This window comes from Peromyscus maniculatus, chromosome 5, assembly GCF_049852395.1.
Source record: "Peromyscus maniculatus bairdii isolate BWxNUB_F1_BW_parent chromosome 5, HU_Pman_BW_mat_3.1, whole genome shotgun sequence".
Classification (NCBI taxonomy): domain Eukaryota; kingdom Metazoa; phylum Chordata; class Mammalia; order Rodentia; family Cricetidae; genus Peromyscus; species Peromyscus maniculatus.
Window position 1 is genome coordinate 117,756,148 of NC_134856.1, and position 18,082 is coordinate 117,774,229.

General features: G+C 42.5%; 1 protein-coding gene across 1 annotated transcript in view; it reads right to left on the reverse strand.

Moving 5' to 3' along the window:
* Positions 1-18,082, reverse strand: part of F13a1 (coagulation factor XIII A chain) — a 163,024-nt gene that overhangs the window by 108,586 nt on the left and 36,356 nt on the right. Inside the window, exon 4 of the mRNA XM_006972773.4 lies at positions 7,519-7,770. Coding sequence (XP_006972835.2) covers positions 7,519-7,770 — 252 coding nt within the window. The remainder of the gene's footprint in view (positions 1-7,518; positions 7,771-18,082) is intronic.

The following is an 18,082-nucleotide window of genomic DNA, read 5'->3' on the forward strand; positions in this document are numbered from 1 at the left end:
ATAGACATAAAGACAAGCCAATGCAGGAATACAACTCTGGATTAGACTCTTTCACTTTTACTCCTTCCAGAATTATCTTGTAGAAATGTTCCTGTGAGCTGCTTGGGTCCTCTTTTGATTGCAGGGCCACATCAAATGATGCTAACTTGGTGTAAGATGAGTTGCTAGACAGTCTTATTAATAAAAAACCAGGAGCCAGATATTGGGGTGAAAGCTGAGAGATCAGAGAAGCAGAACAAGCCACAGCCACAAGTTCTTATTCTAGGAAATCCTCATCCCAAAAGAGAGCCACTTCCTGCATACTCAGGCCCATATCCTTTCTGTCCCTGCCATCTCATTTCCTCTCTCCATCCAGCTGTATCACTTCCTCGTTCTGCCTAGTTCTCTCACTTCCTGTCTGTCTGTACAGACCTCCAGACCTTTATGGTTAACTAGTGTTGGAATTTAAAGGCATGTGCCATCATGTCTGGCTCTGTTCCCAGTGTAGCCTTGAACTCAGAGATCCGGATGAATCTCTACCTCCTGAATGCTAGGATTAAAGGTGTGTGCTACCATTGCCTGACTGCTATGTTTAATATAGTGGCTGGCTTTTTCCTCAGATCTCCAAGAAAGCTTTATTTATTAGAGCACAAATAAAGTATCACCACAACTTGGTATGAAAAGAAGGGATGGCTTAGATTGTAGAATGAGTGATTTAGCTTTCATCCTTTTCTCATCAAGAGTAATTTCCAAGCAGGGCTCATGAGGGCTCACAGAAACGGAAGTGACAGTTACGGAGCCTGCATGGGTCTGAGCTAGGCCCTCTGCAGACATGCTGGGTCGTTTAGCTTGGTGTTTTTGTAGGACTCCTAACAGTGGGGGTGGGGATGTCTCTGACTCCTTTGCCTGCTCCTGGAACCCCTTTTCCTCCTACTGGGTTGCCTCATCCAGCCTTGATATGAGGGTTTATGCCTAGTCTTATTGCAACTTGATATGTAAGATCCCTGACTGATTTGGTTGATATCCCTGGAAGGCCTGCTCTTTTCTGAGCAGAAATGGAGGAGTTGTGGATCTGGGGGTGAGGAGACATGGGGGTAATGGGAGGAAGGGAGAGAGAGGAAGCTGAGGTGTGTGTGTGTGGTGTATTATATGAGAAAAGAATGAAGAAAAAGAAAATGGAGGGTAATTTCCATAACCAAAGTAGAGTCTAGAACCTCAAAGAGGGTTGAAGCCATGTGCATGCTCTGGGATTTTGCCCACAGGCCCTGCTGTACTGCCATGTAGAGCCAGAGTTACCTGTCCATCATGTGGGCTTTTGGGTCATGATTAGGTAAACACATGCATTATAATATTCTAAGAGCTGATCTGATAACTAGCAGGCTACTACATAATGGTGGTCTAAGAGCTAATTACGAGCCACTGTTTGCCCTGCTTTCAATTCTAACTTGGTCAGAGGGCCCTGTTTTATGCTTTTGTTTGGCCCTGACTTATTTTGTCACTATTGTTTTTATATTTGTAATTAGATTTTATTAGCTCCTCACTTGTCAAACCTGTTAGGACCTCTATGGGGTCAAAATTCAGTCATTCCCATTGCCTGTCCCTAGTGCTGAATTAAGACCTGTGCCCTTAATATCTGCAAATGAGTAAGCAGTGTTGTTGTACAGTGCATAGATTACTGTGTTGTCATGGCCACAGGCAAGACATACGACCTACAAATGGCTCTGGTCTGAATTTGGAATGTGGGCTCAAGGGCCTCCATGAGCAGGGGCTATTTGTCATGATTCCTCTGAGAATCCCAGTCCATTCTGTACTGAAGGGTCTTAATGACCATGTGTAATTACTAAGCAAGTAGTCAAAAGGTGGATTTAATAATAAAATACAGGCTGGCCATATTTATTCATCTCTAGCAAAAATATCCAATAAATGGCAAGCATTAATTTCTTTACATCAAATTAATTCAAATTACTCGCTTTAAAGGAAATGTAAATTTTTTATAGAATAAATGAGGCAAAAATCCTAGAAGCTAACTTGGTATTGGAGACTGATAGAGAAATCTGCATACATATTTTTCAGACATGTTCTTCAACCACTGTCCCCCATATTTTTTTTCTCTTTACAATATGTTAAGGTGTGACATTACACTTATGCCTGATCTGTGGTGATGATATGGTTTGGTGAACCTACATCTTTTTCCTTGGAGTTATTAAATAACTACTATAAATGTTTGTGAAGCATTAACTATGTACCTAGGCACTTTGTGGGGTGCTGGGAATGTGAGGTTAAATTAGGCAAGGGACAGTTAAGGATGGGGACAAGTTGTCAAGAGAGGAGGACCCTCTGAAATGTATAGTCAATACAAATACTGATATGACCCAAATAAACACTAAATACTGACCCAGAGTACTAGACAAAATCACTAGAAATCTAAATCTTCCAGAACCCACTCACTGACAGTGATGTCACACTGCTAAAATGGAACACTTGACATTTAAATAGTGAAATACATTCAATAATTCATAGTTCCTTGGTGGTCAGACAAGACAAACTCACAATAAATGCCCAACTTGCTTCTGCTTCCTCTGTGAGAGCAGTTCTGAGTCCCACATCAGGGAAGAGCTCCCTGTTAGAACAGACTAGAAGCTCTGGTGGCAATATTAACTTCAACACTGTGCAGGAATTCTCCTTGCATCCACCCCTGCCCCCACCAGGCTGCCTTTGCTATCGATCCCCATTAATGATTTGGTGATTAAGGAGGATAAATTGCCTATGAATGTGAAGCAGTCAGAAGGGCCCGCAGGAGCACAGCTGAATATTTTCTCTCAAATGTGTGTGCTGGTGCAATTTGTCAACCCAGTGGGCACTGCCACATTAGTCCTCCCTGACACACCTGGTATGTCCTATGGCCAGTACCTTGATGCACCTAACTCTGTTTCCACAGCTTTATCTTCTTTGTTATTTTTTCCACTTGTGCCAAGGCCCATCCCTTTTATGACCCACTTTCTAGGGACTCAGTGAATCCCCTGTTAATGCACCAGCATGCACACACACATAAGTGCCGTGATTACCAGTCCCTGGGGTCCCTTTAGTGTATGTGGGAGGATCTTCATACAGAACTCCTTTGTGGGTTATGCCTTGGGTGCCAGGCTGAAAAGTCACACAACCAATGAAATGATGGGACCTCTCACTCCTGTTTCAGACACCTTCCCATGAGAGTCCTCAGTGCACATCGAGAGAAGGTGCTTAAGAAACTGTCTTAAATGTTAGCACTGGATAATTTCTGTAGGGAATGGCTATCCAAAGGCATGCAGTTCCACAAAAGATGGACATAGCAATCAAACAGAAAAGCTGCCCAGTGAGTCCCTCTCCATGTGAGAAGAAAGAGTTTGCTTCTGGGAGACCCTCGGAGAGAAGAGTTTGGAGGGGAGGGGAGGTAAATAGGGGAGGGAGACCAGGAAGAGGCAGTGAGGTGAGAAAGACTGAGATTAGATTCAAGGAGGAGCTAATGGTTTTGTGAGTAGGCGAGACCCTTCGGGGTTGCAATGCTATGGTCTTGTGAGTATTACATAACCCCCCCCCCCCCCCAGTTCTCTAATGTGGTTCCACCTGTGAGCATTAGCTTAGCTGGGAACTAGCGAGACATACAAAATCTGAAGCACAGTCCCTGACCTGTTTAGTCTGTGGGAACGAGTTCTGAGGTGACTCTAGGGTTGAGAACCCCTGAGAAGACCCCTCCCACCTGCCTCTTATCTGCAGATAGAACTGAAACCAAAACCTGGAGGAGGCAGATGAATTTGTGTGGCCACTTTTGATGTCAATGCTGAATCTGAGGAAGGGCTGAGTTTCCCAGAGGTCAGCAGATGAGTAACCGGATTTCTAGAGACATAGATGATCAGGAAGGTAGAAACCCTCCAGGGATTTGTAGAAACATTTAGGTTTCCACAGGCCAAGGGATTAAGGTGTCTATGGCCAATTCCCTGCATTCAGGAAGACAGACAGGGGACCGACCCACTTGGACTTCTACAACAAGCTTACCTTCTGCTCCTCTGAAGACTAGCTCTCTGTTCCTTCCTCATTCCCTCAACACATGACTTCTCAGTGCAGTGGGCCTGGGCCACCTCTCTCACACCCTTCACCTGCCCCTCCCTGCCCAGGATGATTTGCCTCTAGAGCCAATGTTTTCCAACTACGGCTTCAGGAATAACACAAGAATCTTTGGAAAAAACCTTAAGCCCAGGATGGCTGTAGTGCAACCACAACAGAATATCTGCACAGAGACACACGTGTGGTGTGTGTGTGTGTGTGTGTGTGTGTGTGTGTGTGTGTGTGTGTGTGTGTGTGTATGTGTGTGTTGGTGTGGATATATGCATATATTTATGTGCAGGTGCCTACAGATGCCAGAGGCATTGGCTCCTCCTAGAGCTAGTGTTAAAGGTGGCTTTGAGCCTCCTATAAGTGGGTGCTTGGAACTGAACACTCGTCCTCTGCAAGAGCAGTATGTACTCTTAACAGCTGAGTCATCCCTCTGCCTACCACCCCAATGTCTTAAGTAAGATGTCAGTACCCATTGCCTATATGCTGTAGTCCATCTCCCTGGATTCTGCCCCATTGCTTCAGTGGCTTCATCCTCTCTGAGATCACAGTGCTATCATATTTCCACAAAGAACAACTCCCTTCTTTCCTTCACCAATTCACCTCTGCAGCAATACTCAACAGTTAACTGCAGTCCTCTTGATCCAGCCAAGATACTTGACTCTTTGCTCTTTTGATTTCCTAAGACCACTGGCCATTCCTTCCCAGTCTACTTCGTTCATGCTTTTGTTACTCTAATTGTCTGCTCTTGCTCTTGATGATATAATATTTTCATGGCTACCTCAGTCATATCCTCTAAGTTCTGTATCCTATGATTCTAATGCTTACTTGATGCCTTCAGTTGGATGTCTTACAGATACCACTGTATTATCATTTCTCAATGTCCCTACAATATCCCTTCCACCTCTCCAGCCTTCCCAGTTTCAAAGACATCACTGTCTTCCACTTGGTTGGCCAGAATAGACATCTAGTTATCTCTCCTTACCTCTTCTCTCTATTTCTCCACTAATCTCTAATTCCTCTGCAACCAGTGTTCTCAGTCCAAAACTGATCTCCCCTCCACTTCCTTTTTTCAGCTCCATTGCCTCCACTGCAGTTAAATCCTTTGCCGTCTTTGTCTTGAAGCGCAGCTGTCAAATGGGTCTCTCTAGTTTTAGTTTCACCTTCCTTCAATTCTCTCTCTGCACAGAGATTCAAGGGGAGGTCCCTGTGTTGTGACAGGGTATATAGGGCACAGGACACCTTGTCACAAAGCAACATTCTGAATGGAAGTACCTAGACACTGTTTACCACACAAACAAGAGCAGATCCAGAGAGCAGTGAAGCAGTTGGATTACGAGTCTTTACCTCCGGGGAGCCCATCTGGGAAATCATTATGCCAGGCAAAACCACTAACACATTTTTTTTTTCTCAAGGGGAGTGACCACACAGTACATGGATGAGACAATCCATAAAGCTGTGACAAACTAAACTTTGGGTAGATCATGTCATTCCTCAAACATCCTGGGTAATTAATTACATGAAGCCTATGACTGTCTATTTTCAGTGCAAAGAAAATCAGTTACAACTTCTTGACTAATTGTGTAAATGTGGACTTGTAAAATATTAACTTCTTAGCCCTTCTACATATGTCTCAGTCTTATTTTCCTTTACTAGCTTCTCTACGGGACTCCTAAATGCTGTTAGTCCTACATTGTCTTTCTTCCCTTGTCCAGGTGACTTCTCTAGGTCTGGATAACTCTCAAATGCACTCTGACTCTTCTCTTGAGATCTGCATACTTGCAGGTCATTTCTGCTATCACTGCTAATTCATTTTCAGCCTCTTAGTTGGCACCTCTATTCCCCATCTCCGCAAATAGCACACCATGTCTCAGTTCAAAATACCTTATATATAATTGATGAGATTTCTATAAACAGGACTCCATCTTTGAGCTACACATGGCCCAAGTGATATCTCTTGCTCACATCAACTTTGAATATGAGTCATATATATGTATATATGTATGTACATATATATATATATATATATATATATATATATATACATATATATATATGAGTGCTGAGTAGGTGATGATGAGAGCTGGTGGGTGGGAGTACAGGATCCGCTAGGTTCCATGTGCCAAGATCCCTGGAAGAGTTAAGTGAAAGGACAGAGATCTAGGTATATGTTTAACAGAAGTAGAAAACATTGTTGTCCTACCATTGTCTACATCTACATCATAAAAATCTAGACTCAAAGCAACTTTTTCAAACAAATGGTTATGCAAAATAAAAAAATAGCACAGACTCACGTTTGGAAGATGTTTGGGGAGTGATAATCCAACTCTAATAGGCTAATATGAGTGGTTTCTTGCTTTCAACTCTTAGATCTCAAACTGCTTCATTGTTACAGATCTAATACCAGATGCCACTCTCAGCCCCACATCATGTATGGAAGCAGCTGGGGGCAATGAAATGGCATAAATGGGAACAGGAGAAAATCCTATGTAATTTGAGGTTTTAAGTTGACTTGGTAAAGAACTCAATGACCCCAACTCAGTAATCTAAATATAACTAGGTTAAGTTTCTGCAGCATATGGAAATAATTCAAAATAACATTAGAGATTAAATAATATTATGTTAAAATATCATTGCCTATCTGTATTTGCAGGCCAACTGTTTGTAAAATGTAGACCTATCATGAGAAAAGTAACTATGTGGGATCCTTTAAGCTTTCTGTTCCTGAATTAGGGTGATGAAGTTAGTTCTGCTATTTACATAGTTGTCTTTATTTTTTTTTTAAGTAGAGTCTTGGGTTCTATTAGTTTTGAAAGCTGAGTTTAATTAGTCATTTTTTTCTTTGCTTATAGAACAAATAATATACTGAGATGACACCACAGGTCCATAATGAGCCCACCGTGCAACTTTGAACAATCTTTAATTAATTCCTGAAGTAAGTGTGCAGCAGCATTCATTTCACTTATACGGGGGAGTAAATCATGGATCTTTCACACTTTCAATCTTGAGAAAACAGTGTACGTTAGGGTGATGATTAGTCCAACTTCACTGGACTTAGAACCATTAAGAGACATTTCCAGAGAGGTTTAACTGAGGCCAGAAAGCCCTGCCCTAGATGTGGTCTCACCATCCGGTGGGGGAGAACCAAGACTGTATAAAATGGGGGAAAGAACTCCAGCTGAGCTCTGGCAATCATCTCTCTTCACTTCCTGACTGCGCCGGTACTGTGACTGGCCACTACACCCCTGCCACGGTGAACTTTGCTCTCAGTGATGAGCCAGAATAAATCATTCCTCCAAGTTGCTTCTTGGCATGTATTTGGTCTCATGACACAAAAAGTAGCTAATAGAGTCAGAAAGGGACAAGTCCCTTGGAGTAACCCTTTTTACTCCTTCCAAGGAGATGCTTTGGGACCGTGGGAACTTTTCAAGATGAGTACTTGCCCCTTACCTTCACACCAAGGATTGAAGAGAATGTATGTGTCTGTTTCTGGGTCTCTGCGGGTACGCAGGATGCCGTAGGGAGTCCAGACTGCAACATACATGCGGAATTTTCCCACGATGCATTCAGGGGAAGACTGGATGGAAAGCCGCACAGACCTGTCCTCATTCATGATGACCTTGGCCCCCCACTTGCCACTCTGCAGCTCCTTCACTACAGGTACTGGGATGTAGGTGCCCTTGTTCTCCTGAGGGTAGCGACCTATGCGGAGAAGGAAAGAATGGAAGATAAAAACGTTTCTCAGACCTCTTGTTCCAACTCTGTAATCTTGTGGCTGAAGGGGGAAAATGCTGTTAGATTTGAAGTCTTAGAATAAATACCACTTCTGCTGCCAAGAGGCGTGATATTAGCTGATTCTCCTAATTTCTTCAGGGCTCCAATTTGCCATGACTAATAAAAACATTACAAAGATAACACTTCTTGGGAAGATATTTCTTTGTTGGTTGATAGTTCAGCCTGTTTTCTGTTGCTGGTCCTATAACAGCACAGACTGGGTAATTTACTTAAAAGAAAAGAGGTTTCTTGGGGTCACACCAATCCTGACAAGCTCAGGGGGTCACAAGGATGCTCTCTTTCTCTTGTTATGAAATCACAAGTGTTTAATTTTAAGGGTAGGACTTAAAGACCCTATCTAAACCTGACTACTCCCAAAGGCTCCCATACTCAGATTAGGTTTCAACTCTTGTAATACCTCATAATGGAGATGAAATTTTAACATGTATTTGGGAGGAGACAAATTATATTCAAATCACACCATTAGTTAGACCATGAATTCAATCATGACATACAAACACCAATGTGAGTGCAAAACAGTACCTTGGGGTTATACAGTACCTTGGAGTTATCAGGACTTGAAATTTTACTGTTAAAAGTTATAATAGTTTTTAATAAAAAAATACTTTAAAATACTACTACTATAAGTATACATCATTGTCTTTAGGGTCGGAGGCCAATATTCTCTGTCTATTCATTGTATTTGTTAAACTATCCCCTGTAATGGGTTACACTTCCAGGTTATTCAGATGCAGCCATTTTTATATTCAACCTAAGCGTGTGTTCTTTGCCAGCCCGCTGGTGCCCGAGACTTACACCACGGGCTAGGGTTCAGAACAGAAGTCACCCTGGAAAGTGAGCTGACTTTAAATCTTGGCTTTGCTGCTTCTCACCTGGGCAACCTGGGATCTTCCACATTCTTATTCTCTTGTCCTTATCTTCATCGATAAGTGGGGGAAATAGTGGTCGTACTAATGAGTTCACAGGCAGAAGGGATAAAACAATTCATTGAAATGCTTTATCCTGAGTGGTGTCTATCTGTTGTTCATTTGTTTGTTGTAGGGTCTCACTCAGTCTATAGTCAAGGATAGCGCTGAACTTGCAAACTGGCCTGCCTTAGTCCCTCTTGAGTAGCTAGGATTACAGGTTTGTTCCACCAGGCCCAGGTCGATGTAAAATCCTTAGTACATAATTTATCATGTATAACAAATACCTTAAAATCTTAAGCTGTTACTTTAACTGCAGATTAAACAGGATGTCATTTTGTTATATTTCCTGGCTCATCATAGTTTATGCATAAGATATCTCAAGGCATATGCTATTTTCCCCTTATTACTCCCATTTTGGATCAAATCCTTATTGCATGGTCTTTAACCTCAGAACTAAATTTCCTCTGACTTTCAAAGCTATAAATAGAAAGTTAACCTCACATAATTCTTTAACTCCTTGGCTTATAATTTAATTTGCTGTGTAATTTACAGGAAAGATCAAATTCATAGCTGTTTTAAAATAGAATAAATCTCTTTTTCCTTGACTTGAAAAAAAAGATATGAGTCAAGTAAGATTGTAAATTATTTGGGTTGGGAGCAGATAGAAATCTTCCAGAGTAAAGTTTATTTACTTCAATTGTTATATATACAGCATATGGGAAATTCCAGAAACAAAGCTAACTTCAGCTTCTCTAGTGACCAAGGTCTGAACAGAGTCATTTAATAGGAATATATAAGAGCATTCAAAAGGAAGTAGTTTCCTAGGTTACTGCTATGCAATTCTATAAGGTTGCTTAATTTTAATAAAAATAATGATATGAATAGGAGGTATTATACTGGGGAGAAAGATTAGGCTCCTGGTGCTTTTCTGTGTGTCAGGAGATTCAGTTAATCACAACTCAGAACAAGTACCACATATACTGATCATAACCCAATAAAGACTCACACATAGTTCTTTGCCAAGAAGCCACAATCTGAGTATTGCAGATTTTGTCTAAACATGAGATACTCTTGGGAATACACTGGCTCTGCCTCCAAGGAGTTCCTGCATCAATTTACCTTTAAGAGCATGTTTCGTAACTTTTGTCTGTCTTCCCGTGTTCCCCCAGCCTTCCTTTTCCTGCACAACCCTCTTCCTTGTGCATGCTAGGGTGAAGTTTCCTCCTCTCCATAGGCTACTCTCCAGAGGCCATCACTGTCTCTGGACGAAGTGTAGAAATTAAAGACAATCTTTTCAGGTAAATGTGATCTGTAATTCAATCACTATAGTCCTTCTAGAAGCTGATGCCACCAAATGCCTATATAGATTTGAAATGTATGGCATTTCCAAATGGCTTTGAAATCTATGATCTATGAGACAAATCTGCCAGGAAAGATGTGCCCATTACGCAATAGTGGTATGACTATTATGAGGGTAACTAACCACTCTCTGATTAAATTTGAGACACATTCCAGGGTAGGGAATATATGCTTATAAACCTTGTTGAAAACTCATGGTGAGGGAAATCATGGGCTCTAGAGGGGAGTCGAGTATTGCTATAGAGCTTAATTCCCACAATGCCAAGCTTTTCTTCTAAATACTTATGCTGGTACCCATGGATAAGTGTTATTCTCAGCCTTAATCAGAGAAGTCTCTCTTTGTAGTGAACACAGTGGTGAATGCGGAGATTCATGAGTGCAAAAGTTAGGTGCTGAGACTAAGTGATAGATGCATGCTTAACCTCAGACAAGTCATTTCTTCCATCTCCTCTACGGCTTGCAGAAAACTGTGGAAGAAAGGACAGAAAGAAATGAGAGCCAGAAAATAGAAGAAAGGCTTTGAAATGCCATTTGGGGGAGGCAAGATGCAGCCAATAACTCACAGTAGCTATGAATGACTGAACAAGGTCTGGGCATTCATGGGTCCATCCATAGCTAGGCATGGATGTCACCTAACTCGGTAGAAGGGGAAATAAAGATTGGGCCACTATCATTCACTGGGAAGACTGCTCTCATTGCTCTGCATCTTACTGACTTCGCGGAATAGGTGGAAGGTGCTAGAAAGAACTAGGGACTATGGAAGAAGGGGAAAAAACAAAGCTGCAAAACTGGAAGAAATATGAGGGAAAAGACGAGGAGCCAATTTGTAGTGGTGGATAACAGATGTGTGCACCAGAGGTATGAATCAAAGGGATGAGAAGGCAGAGCTGGCCGAGAGGAAGGCATGGAGGCTTGGGCTGGTACAGATTAGGTTTGCTTTCTTAAAGTAAGGCTGGGCAGTGAAGGGAGAAGGCTGAGCAGCCATGTTAACTTGATAAGTCACGTGGCTGCAGAACAACATCTGAAAACGAATCAGGAACAGGCAGTCATTACATGAGTTCCAAAGGGAGGCAAAAACAAGCCCCAATTTGCAGGTCTTTTCCTTTCCACTATACAGAAAGCTGGTTATTAATGTGAGACCTGGCATGTCAATAGGACCTCAGGGTCTTGTCAGCGGCTCCATTACACCATGTTTAATTCTGAGTGTAATGATTTCAGTGACAGCGCTGGGGAAGGATTTTCCATGATTGAATTGTGAGGGAGGAAGTTGTGGCAGAGTAGTATTTCATCTCACTAAATAGCTTCTCACCCTCAGGAGTTAGCATGTTTTAGAGACCACCATCAGGCCAGGCTTGGAACACCCATCCATCAGCATGCATGGCTGTCACCGGCCAGGTCTAGGGGTGAAACCCAGTTCTTCCCAGGTGATTCCCACGCATATGTTTGCTAACAGTGCATAGTGCCCATGGAGACATTTTCCTGCTCAAATTGCACAATTTTATGTTAAAGGAGAATGAAAGCAAGGAAAAGGGAAGCAATAAACAGAGGTTCCCCCAAACAATCCTCACTTTATTTTTAACAATGTCGCCTTTGCAGCTAGACCTGAAAAGAAACTCACCCTTGTAATTACAAATTGCATTCCTTCACACCCACTTAAAATTGGTGCTCTCTCTTCAAGATATCCAAAAATGAGCATAGGTTTACTTTAATTATTGGCTTTCCTTTGTACATTATTGTTTTGTTAGCATATATTCATAGCACACAAGGCAGAAAAGAATGGACTTCATTAACTTTCTATACTGTTCATTGGATACTTTGGTCATATCTACCAACATATTCAACTGTTGCCATGTCTTGGTCTCTCTCCCATCTCTCTCTGTTTCCTTCTAGCCCCAAATAGTCCCCATTCTAGTTTTATATCACACATTTTTTTTTTTTGGCAAATTTTCTTTGAGGCCAGAAAACACTTTGTCAATCACAATCAATCCTTAGAATGAAGTCAGTAACTCAGGACATACACATTTTTGCCACCTTTCTGGCAGGTCACCTTTAAGACTATTTTATCTAACATGCTAGACTTGTTAAATGTAAATGCTTAGCCATTTGAGTAGTTCTTAACTACCAGAAAAGTCCAAGAAAAATCCTATCTTCTTTGATATCCACTTAAACATCCATTTCTCCTGTTAAACTGAACTATGACGTGTTCTTACCATCTGTAGAAAACCTGTAAAATTCCTCATTGCTTCACACTAAGTATGGCCCCATAAATGTCACTGGGACTTGGCTGGATCACACTCTTGAAGAACATTTCAAGGATTGTGGAAATTCTGGAATGTGGAAATTCTGGATTAAGTGTCTGCCTCAATCCATCAATCCACTGCAAACACAAGAAACACAGACTCGCATTTCCATTCCTTTCCCTTTTTGACCTGGCGGTCTCTAAAGAACTCAGGAATGCAGCCTGCTTCCACCTAGAAGGGTGAGTTTCATGAAGCTAATTCATATCCCATTGAAATCATTTGCTCTTCCCTAGACCCATCTTTCCCATTTTTAAAAATCAATCTATCTCCAAACAGGCTCTAGAAATCTTACACCGACAGCACGATGCATGTGCAGACTGGAAGCCTGAACATAACAGCCTTGTAAAGGAAAGTGAATTTTGTTCTTACAATCTCAGGACCATGCAGGAGTTCCTAGGGACTAGGATTTCATAGGTCTTTAAGCAATTGTTAGTTTCTAGGTTAGCAACTGTAAAAATATGACACTACTACCAGAAAAAAAGTCAATAAGGTAGAGAAGTCATGGGTGGTAGCAACCCAAAGGAGGGAGTTACAAGTGTTCAAAGTTGGGGGTGCATTTTGGTGTTAGGATGCATGTTCAGTACGTACAAGGCTCCGGTTCTATGTCCAGCACCAGATAAAGTGTCAGAGATGGGAAGATGGCTCACTTGGCAAAGTACATGTGATGTGTTTAACATGATGAGTTAAAAAATACTGGATGTGGTGGTGCATACTTGTCATATAGACATGTGGATCTCCAGGGCTCACTGACCAGCCAACCCAAGCTATTGGTGAACTCCAGGCTAAGAGAGACCCTGCCTTAATATAAGGTGGATGGTGTTCCTTAACTATATTTCACTTTCCTTTCAGAGAATTCTAAGTCACTAACCTTCTTTTGAAGTAAGATGCAATCTTGTGAAGTATCTATGGAACCAGCATGGTTCCAAGACTCTGCTGGGATAATTAGCCCAGAGGAAGACAGAGGGATAACCCAGAAAAGGCGGTGGCTAATAATGTCATGGATATCCAAGGAAAGCCCCCAGAGAAAATGGCTTTGGGATATAATCATAAAGGTAGATGTGATGGTGGAGTACCTAGTTGCTAAGACATGGCACCAGCCTACTTGCATTTGCATGGGTACACAGGCACAGTTCTCCTCTGGCCTCCACTTGAATGGGCATACATGAGCCTATCCCCTCCAACAACACCCTCCTCACTGTGATGGGCAGAAACCTCTGATACCATTAGTCCATATGTCTTTCTCCTTTTCAGTTGTTTATGTCAGCTATCTTGCCAAGAAAGCGAACTCACACAGTGGACAAAGTAGGGAGAAGTCTTAGTAGCAGAAGGCGAATGAAAGCATGGTACATCGGGGGAAGAAAAAGAACTCAAAATTGTGTGGCAAAGGAGGCAGCTGACCTGGAAAGGCAAGAACTGCGAGACGTTTGACCATGTGCAAAGGTGTTTGGGCTGTATCCTTGGGAGAGGCTGGATATGGACTTCTCAAAAAACTGAACTGCTTCCTATGGTTTAGTTGAGACTGGATAGAAAGACAATGAAATTGTGAAGACATAGAAAGAAAAGCTTGGGAGAGAAGGCCAGGGGCACTGAATTCTAGGATCAAATCTACTTTTCCTACTGGAAAAGGCCAGCAATTACAGGCACCACTGATAAAACAAAAAATCGCCTACTGAGGAAGTCTGTTTTTCTACAGACATCTCAAACAAAAAAATGTCAAACTCAGTAAATAAACCGCGCTTACACAGGATCTGCAACCTTGAGTCCTCAGCACTCCCTTCTCATTCATAAGTCTGGACAATACCCTTTGTAAATACACTTACAGCTTTGTTTACAGAAAAATTGTTCACAAAATGCGAAGTGATTCCCCACCTTGAGGAGCCCACACCCGCACTTAGCTTTGCTTCTTTCTTTCTCTGTGCATCCATCCATCTTTTAATCCCTGTGCTTAAGATCTATGGAAAAGATGTGGAATAGTCCTTTACACTATGTGACTATATATCACTGTGATTGGTTTAATACAGAAGCTGACTGGCCAATCACTGAGTAGGATAAGGTTATGCAGGAAAGCCAAACTGAGAATGCTGGGGGAAAGAAGGCAGAGTCTGAGGAGCCTAGAGCAGACTCAGAGAGAAACAAAATGGACAAGCTGTAGCAAGAAAAGGTACCAAGCCACATGGCAAAGAGTAGATAAGAAATATGGGTTAGATGTAAAAGTTAGCTAGTAACAAGCCTGAGCTATTGGCTGATCATTTATAATTATTAAGCTTCTGTGTAGTTACTTGGGAGCAGCTTATGGGACAGAAACTTCTGCCAACATAAAGATGTCTTTAATAAACTCCTGTTCTGATCCTTGCGGGCTCATCCTGGAATTCTTTTCTGTGTTGAAGCCATGAATGAACCCTACTTTCACCTGAACAAAGAGAATGCCATTCTCTAAGACAATGATTCTCAACCTGTAGGTCATGACCCCATGGGGGATATTGAATGACCCTTTCACAGAGGTTGTCTAAGACCATTGGAAAACACAGACATTTGCATTACTATTCATAACACTAGCAAAATTACAGTTATGAAGTAGCAATGAAAATAATGTTTTCGTTGGGGGGGTCATCACAACATGGGGAATTGTATTAAAAGCATTAGGACGGTTAAGAACCACTGCTCTAAAGGAATTTCCTTTCTCTAAGGAAAAAGAGAACTTTAGGTGTCAGGGGGACAGAGAGTGGGGATTGGAGCTGTGCCCCTGTCCCTGTCACTGGTGACCCAGTGAGACTGTTTCAGACACACCACTGCAGGCTGGAGTGACTGGAAGAGACCACACTGGAGACAGGGAAGCATGTCAGATTGCTGCTGAGCATACAGGTGAGACATAAAGATGGCTGCAGAGTGACCACAGCTGGCTCTGGAGGGAGGCAGAGCAGAAGCACCGGTACTTAATCAGAAACTGACGTTGGTATTGAGTGAGGAAAACTGAGCCAAAGCTTACCCCTGGTCAGCATCTGGTTCTCAATAAAAGAGATTTGAAGTGCCTATAATGTTCCAGATGTTCACAGATCCTAGGCACCTAGCCATAGAGAATGCAGTCATGTCCTGTAACCCTTGAGAGGTGAGTGAGCTGCAAAGCATCGATCTGGCTACCTAGCAAGTCAGCTCCAAACACTTGGTTAACTGCAGGGCCAAATTTACTGAATAAAAAGCTAGTTTTCTGGAAATTATCTTAAACCACACATGCCTCATTTGAAAGAAAGCACATTATTTTTATTATTTAAGGAAATAAAAAAGGAAATCAGCAGGGAAGCCCTACAATTTAGAGAAGGTTGGTTACAGAACATAACACCACAAAGCAGATTTGATCCTAAGGAACAAGACGTCTTGGAGAGTTTGAAATCAGGGTCCTTGCTATCTACACGGGAGCAGAAATGTTTGCCAGGTACTGTGCCTGAGTCACCCAGCCGCTCCCATTCCATCACCTGCATCCCTACCTCCCTGTTTGAGTCCACAAGAAGCCACATTCCCAGGCCCCTTTGAGCTCTGCCTTGCACGGCACACCCCTCCTTTCTGTGATCTGGAGTAAGGTTCTAAGTCTCCTTCATGACTTTTTTCTTATTTGCTGGCCCCATTGTGATTCCTGTTCCTGCTGGTAGCTTCAGGGTTTGGCGAGACATCCTCCTCCATGGGCTCTCCTTCTGGGTGAGAAGGTCGATTCCAGTCACCAATTCCTGGGTGGCTTTGTTATGTCACCTGTTTGGAGTTGATTGTTTCTTCACCTGTGTTCTATGAATTAAGCGTCTGCTGCTGAAATCTAAAGAAGTTTCCACTTCACAGTCTATACCCTGAACTCACTCCAGATCTGTTCCCTGTATTTTCTATGTGGGTAAGCAGGGGCCAGGAAACAGAAGACCAGCTCTAGGCTGACAGCTCCCTCCAGCCACCACCCTAGTACAAACAGACTTGGACTCAAATTCCTGTGTCCTGATAACTATCTGCCCAGTCTCTTCCATCTATAAAATGCCCAGTGTAACTAACAGCTGAACTATAATGACTGGTAAGGGCATTACAGGACCCAAGCACAGAACTGTTTTCCCCATTATCACATAATAACTAATGTCATAACAGCAAAGGAAACTCACTAAACCCGTGTTATTTATTTATTTATTTATTTATTTATTTATTTATTTATTTATTTATTTATTTTAATGTCTGTGAGTGACCGCGTGGGAAGTAAAGAAAGTGGCTGTTTATATGTTATAGTTGTGTAGCTCAGTCTTCTTGTGGGACTCCTAACAGTGGGAGCAGAGACTGTCTCTGACCCTTTTACTGGCTTTGGGGACCCTACTCCTCATATTGGGTCACGTTGCCCAACCTTTATACATGAAGAGGTGCTTAGTCTTACTGCAACTTGATATGCCATGTTTTGTTTATATCCATGGGAAATCTGCCCTTTCCTGAACAGAAATGGAGGAGGAGTGGATTGGGAGGTGGGAACATAGGATGAGAGGGAAAGGAGAGAGAGGAAACTGCACCCTGGATGTAAAATAAATAGATAGATAGATAGATAGATAGATAGATAGATAGATAGATAGATAGATAAATACCTTGTATAATAGGAATAAAAGTTACTAGGAAAAGATACAAGGTTAGCTTAAGTTATTGAAAATGATCATTTTGATTGTTGCATGAAGACTGCAGGTAGGTAATAGAGATTTCTGCAGCATCACTTGACCTCCAATTGTATTCTGACATTGCAGATTAATGAGAGTTCTGCCCAAAGAGGAGAAATTAGAGATAATGCTGAATGTTTGTATCTGCAGGAAAGGCCATTTGGATAAATTGGTTATGCTATGAGATGAAAGCTTTTTCTCATAGCTGGGAGGGAAGTGGACATTAACACTATGAAAACTCATTTGGGTGGGTGGAGGGTGGCATTAAAAGTATGGCCAGAAATTCACCTACATTGTCAGTGGTTGTAGGGTAGCCTGTGATACTTTCCTGGTATGGGTTTATTGAGTGTGGTTCTGTCCATCTTTAAGTGTCAAGAGCTTTAAGAATGCAGAGATGTTGAGGGGAAAAGAGGATATTGGTGACACAGGGCTGATTTATTGTTCCTTACTGGGTTCCATAACATAAGCCAAGAGCCAAGCTGTATACTTAAGACTTTCTCCTCATGTCATCCCACGCTGTTCCAGCTATTTCAAGTGATAAAAGTATTCCCATATTTCTTGCTTTCTGTCCTCTCACACTGACCCCCAGCAATCCAAGGGATAAGAGAGACAGAGCCAACTTTGGGTGGATATGGAGATGACCTCTGCCCTCCCCCACCACCTGTGGCAGGTGGGAGAGCTGGCCCTGAGGTCACGAGAGTGGGAGAATTGGCACTGACCCCCACCAGCAGCAGCACACGGCAGAGCAGGCCCTGCATCTCACCTGGGCACCACAGCAGAGCTGTTGCTGGGGGCTCAGGTGAGTGGGCCGGGGGCGGGGCATGAGAGAACGAGGACTGACCTCTCCCCTGCCTCATTTGTCATGTGGTGGCATGGGTGAGGAAAGCAATGCCCTTTCTCCCCTTACCCCTTGCCACCTGAGGCAGGTGAGGGAGCTGGCCCCAGGGTCACAAAAGTGGGAGACCTGGCCCTGCCCTTCACCAGCTTTAGC